The following is a 5193-nucleotide window of genomic DNA, read 5'->3' as shown; positions in this document are numbered from 1 at the left end:
CTAGGCAAAGATCTTTAAGGTCCTTAGCTCTGTCTGCTACAGGGAATGCTTCCATTACTTTTTGGCTGTTGGAAGCGATTTTATGAAGACGCAGGTTGGATTCTGCCAGCATTTACTTTGCTTTACTGAGGATGGAAATTGCATCTTCAGGTGTGCTAGCAGAAGTGAGACCATCATCTACATAGAAATGTCTCAATACAAAGTGTTTGGCTTCTTGTCCATAGCACTCTGCATTTTTCTGGGCAGCCTTTTGCATGCAGTGTATAGCAACAGCAGGAGAGGGGCTATTGCCAAATACGTGCACTTTCATTCTGTACTCGACAATTTCTTTGTCTATGTCATTGTCTTTGTACCAGAGAAAATGTAGAAAGTCTCTGTGGTCTTCTCTGACGAGAAAGCAATAAAACATTTGTTGCACATCTGCTGTGAAAGCCACGGACTCTGTTCTAAAGCACATGAGGACACCTAGCAAAGTATTGTTTAGGTCAGGGCCACTCAACACTACGTAATTTAAAGAAACTCCTTTGTACTCTGCGCTGGAATCAAAAACGATTCTAATTTGGCTAGGTTTGTGTGGATGGTAAACACCAAACATTGGTTAATACCAGTGTTCCCTGTCTGTCTCAAGTGGTCCTGCAACTTCAGCGTGATCATTGTCTAGCATCCCTTTAATGAATTCAATGAAATCTCTTTTCACTTCTAGCTTTCTCTGCAGTGTTTTGCTGAGTGAATGCAAACGCTTCATGGCTTGCTCCCTGTTACTAGGCAAAACACGTCTGGGTGTGCGAAAGGGGAGAGGGGCCACCCAACTGTGATTGTCATCTTGGTAAGCCTCTCTATCCATAATCTGCAAGAAGGTCTAAACCTCTATAGAGGGCCTGTTTATCATCATCATTTTCTGGAATACTGTATTTCCTAGATTGTCTGTTTCAATGTTGGAATTGACTTCTTCTTTACCATATAGTGTGGAAGAGTCACAGTGTTGTGTTGACCTGCCAAAGCTTTCCTTGACAACGAAGTTGTTGTGACAGGGACTGAGAAAGGATGTGCGTCTATTTGTTAACACAGACGTCTTCAAAGTGCTAATGTTGTCAGGCCGGTGCACTGTCCCCAGGCAAACTTCTCCTACAATGACCCATCCCAGGTCCAGTCTCTGTGCATAGGGGGCATTATAAGGTCCATTGATTTGCTGGCGCACCTTGTGTACCTGAAGGATGTCTCTCCCAAGAAGTAGAAGAATAGAAACACCTGGCTCAACAGATGGGATAAGGTGAGCAATTGAGCGGAGGTGAGGGTGGTGATGAGCTACTTCTGGAGAGGGAATCTCAGTTTTGTCGTCAGGTATCATGCCACACTCTATTAAGGTAGGAAGTGGGAACTGTACTTTCCTATTGAAGGATTCAATGGTAAAGTCAGTAGCTCTTCTCCCTGTGGTTTCAATTGTCCCTGAACATGTCCTTAGAGTGTATGGAACTGCACTTGCTTTAAGGTTAAAGATGTCAAAGAAATCTGACTTTGCAAGGGATCTGTTGTTCTGTTCATCTAGCACTGCATACATTTTCACTGCTCTTTCTCTCTTGCCAGTGGGATACACAGTCACTAAACAGATTTTAGAGCATGATCGTGCACTCTTGCCTTATCCACATACTTCAGTGCAATTAGACATTACTGAGGAGAGTGGGGTCCCTTGTTGCTCCCTGCCCTGATCTTTCCTGGGTTCTACAGTCTCTAGTGGGGCAGGAGCAGGGCCTGGGTGTAAAGCTGCAATATGTCTCTCACTGCCACATTCTGAACATTCTACTGGTATTTTGCAGTCTTTGTCAATGTGATAAGTAGATCTGCAACACTTGAAACAGATGCCGTTTTGTTTAAGGAAGGACATCCGCTCTGCAATGGGTTTGCTTCTAAAGTCTTTGCATTTCTTTAGTGGATATGTTTTTTTGTGTATTGGGCAAAGTCTATCAGGGTTTTCTATGGTGTGTACCTTGTGGGTGCTTTGGTAGTCTGTGACTTCTGAAGGTACAGCTGTTTTGTGTGTGCATACAGAGGTCCTACCGTGAGGTCTGTGAGGTTTCTCCGGTCTGTGTGATTGATTGCCGCTGGTGGTGAAGGCGAAACTGGGATCACTTTGGATTTTCGCTTGCTGTCGGACAAACCTAGAAAACACAGAAAAAAGGGGAAAAGCGACTCCATAATCTTCTTTGAATTTACCTCCCACAGACATCCACTTGTCTTGCAGATTTGAGGGTAGTTTCTCTACTATGGGATTAGTGCCTCTAGCTGTATCAAGATATGAAAGTCCCGGCAAGTAGCCATCCTCTTTGGCATATTCTATTTCTAGTAGAAGATCACTTAGTTCTTGTAGCCGCACGTTGTCTCTGTAGCCCACCTTAGGAAAGACTTCAAGTTTTTTCAACAGTGCTCCTTCTATTACCTCTGGGGATCCATACGTTTCTTCTAGTCTTTTCCAGGTCATGTTGAGTCCTGCTGCAGGGTTGAACAGGTTTGCTCTTCTCATCCTCTTAGCATGCTCGGCTGACTTGGTACCAAGCCATTTTATCATTAAATTAAGCATATCTGCTGGTGATAAGTTCAGACCTTCAGTGGCATTCAGAAAGGAAGATTTCCATGCCCAATAGTTTTCAGGACAGTCATCAAATTGGAGAAAGCCCGAGCTAACCATTTCTTTGCGGATGAGATATTTGGTGACATCCACTGCACATTGTTGTTCGCGCATGTAATCTATAGGTTGAGGTGATGGGAACACTTGTTTTTTGTTCTTAGGGGTTTCTGGTGCTTCATTTTTGGTTTGTTGGCAGCCGCTGACCTGATGTGGTTGATTGGGCCTGCTCAGGGGGTATGGTGATCTCGGCCTGAATTCCTTTGCTTAAGGTTTAAGAGACTGATCCTTTGCATGCGTATCAGAAAGGTTCTGGATGTACTCACTTGTACGATCTGCTGAGAATAGAGGTTTATCTAGAACCTCTGAGACTTTATAGGATTTTTCACTTCCTTGCCGACTTGTTCCCATGTAGGCAGCGACCTCTGCTTCAGCAGCTGCAGCAGCAGTCTGTCGCTGCAGGATGAGCAATTTTGATTCTAATTCCGCTTTCTTTGCTGCTAACTCCTGCATCATCATGGCTTCTTTTTCTGCGTACTGTAACTGGACATGGGCAGCTTCTGTCTTGGCACAAGCTCTAACTGCTGAGGAACTTGCTGAGGACATCTTGCTAGCCTGTGAAGATCTGGACACATGCGATTGTGCATCGGCTTGCTGGGCACTGGGAATGTTCTCCCTGCCTTGCTGTGTCGGTGGTAGCGTGTCATCAGCCTGGTACTTTGTTCCTGATCTTAAACTCATGCTGCAGTAATGAAGTCTCAGTTTATTCCAGACCGCAAAGTGGTTGTCTTTTTACTGTTCTGCTTCGCGTTATTGAACTGTTGTATAACACTAGTCAGACAGCTTAACAATAATTCAGAAGTCAATAAACGTGAGACATCAGATCTGTATGTATTCTTTTTTATGAATAACTTTGTAAAACTACAACATAAGCATAAACAAAACATATGTGTCAGTACATTAAACATTACACAGCAGCCTCAGTCCATCAGTAAGAGTACTTATAGACAATTCCATCACTAGTCCAGGAATGTTTTAAGAGCTTCTCATACATGAGTCTGTTAGATCCAGGAGTAGGCATGAAATGGAGAAAATACAGTTCCGGGTTAAAGGTTGCTGCTTCTAACTTTACAACTTCCTGTAAGCTTTTGGCAAAATGATAACTAACTCTGGCCACTAGATGGCAGCGACGTCAAACTATCATTGCACATATTTGCTATGAATAATATGGGCAGAACACTCATTATACCACTGTTACCATGTTTTTGTATATGTGGTCCATGTGGAACGGTTTCCTGTTATAAAAAAAAAAAAGAATATAGCAAATTGTTTCTGAATTATATTATGTAACGCGGGTTTATGTGCTTCCCAAAGTGTTAATGTGGTTATTTCTGGGCTGGTATTAAGTGATAGATATTCTTTTATGGCTTGTTCAATGGTTTGGCGGTGAGATGGGTGTTTGAGCATAATATCTGGGAGGTACCAAGTGGGGTCATGACCTTTGGGTATTGTGGAGTTAATAGAAATGAGTACTGCATTATGGTCAGACCATGGGATAGGAATTATGTCGGCTGTGAGTATTTCAGGGATCATACCAATTGTGAAAAATATGTGGTCAATCCGTGAAGAGGTTTGATGGGGATGGAAGTAGTATGTGTAAGAGTATGTAGTATGTATGAGTCTAAGTTATATTTAGTTAGGAGTTGGGAAAAATAGGATTTTTGTACTCACCGTAAAATCCTTTTCTCTGAAGTTCATGGACAGACACAGCTCCAAATATTCTTGACAATAGGGTTATGTTCCGTCTATCAGGAGACATGTTAAACAGTTAAAAACATGTAACACAACAAAGCTAAACAGTGCCGCCCAGGGGGTGGTCCCTCCGGCTATAACCCCTCACCCTGCAGTCAGCAGACAAGTTAGTCAAATAGCAGTACAAACTTAGAAAAATGAGGGGTGGGTGCTGAGTCAGTCAATGAACTTCAAACAAAAGGATTTTACGGTGAGTTAAAAATCCTATGTAGATAAGTTGTATGGCATTTCTCTTTCATTCATGGACGACACAGCTCCAAATATTCTTGACATTAGGGACGTCCCCAAGCAGTGTAAAAAAAAAAAACATGAGGGGTGGGCACAGCAAGCAAATCAACTTCCACACAAAAACAAACAGTGCTCCTCAACAGAGGAGTTGCAACTTTAAACTGCCACCTGCAAAACTTTGCGGCCGAAGCAAGCATCCGCAGTTGCACTCACATCAACCTTGTAAAAATGTTGTGGGTGTAAACGGACGACCAGGTCGCCGCCTTACACACCTCGGAGACAGACGCTTGATGTTGGAAAGCCCAGGGGGCACCTATTGCCCTGGTCGAATGCACCGTGACAGGAAAGGGGGGCACCTGCCCCAGTATGGAATGAGCCTGAATCACGACCCATCTGATCCACGAGAAATAGTGGCAGACAAGACCGCCAGGCCCTTCTTTGGACCAGTCACCGACACAAACAGTGAGTTTGACCTCCGAAACAGAGCGATACACTCGCAGAGCTCGGACCACATCCAAGGAATATAGAGCAAT

The 5193-nt window shown here is 43.6% G+C and overlaps 1 protein-coding gene across 1 annotated transcript; it reads right to left on the bottom strand.

The window, feature by feature from the left end:
• Positions 1-319: 319 nt before the first annotated feature.
• LOC120932430 lies at positions 320-4839 on the bottom strand. The gene is made up of 2 exons (XM_040344782.1): positions 4352-4839; positions 320-3915 (listed from the first exon to the last, which is right to left on the bottom strand). Exon 2 carries the CDS (start codon positions 2735-2737, stop codon positions 1637-1639), a length of 1101 nt encoding a protein of 366 aa, XP_040200716.1. The 5' UTR covers positions 2738-3915; positions 4352-4839; the 3' UTR covers positions 320-1636.
• Positions 4840-5193: the final 354 nt, after the last annotated feature.

Source organism: Rana temporaria, chromosome 3 (assembly GCF_905171775.1).
Source record: "Rana temporaria chromosome 3, aRanTem1.1, whole genome shotgun sequence".
NCBI lineage: Eukaryota > Metazoa > Chordata > Amphibia > Anura > Ranidae > Rana > Rana temporaria.
Note: the sequence above shows the minus strand (reverse complement) of the source record. Positions and strands in the feature narration are given on the sequence as shown.

Coding starts and splice junctions, on each gene's coding strand:
- LOC120932430 (XM_040344782.1), bottom strand. CDS start 2,737: ATGCGCGAACAACAATGTGCAGTGGATGTCACCAAATATCTCATCCGC.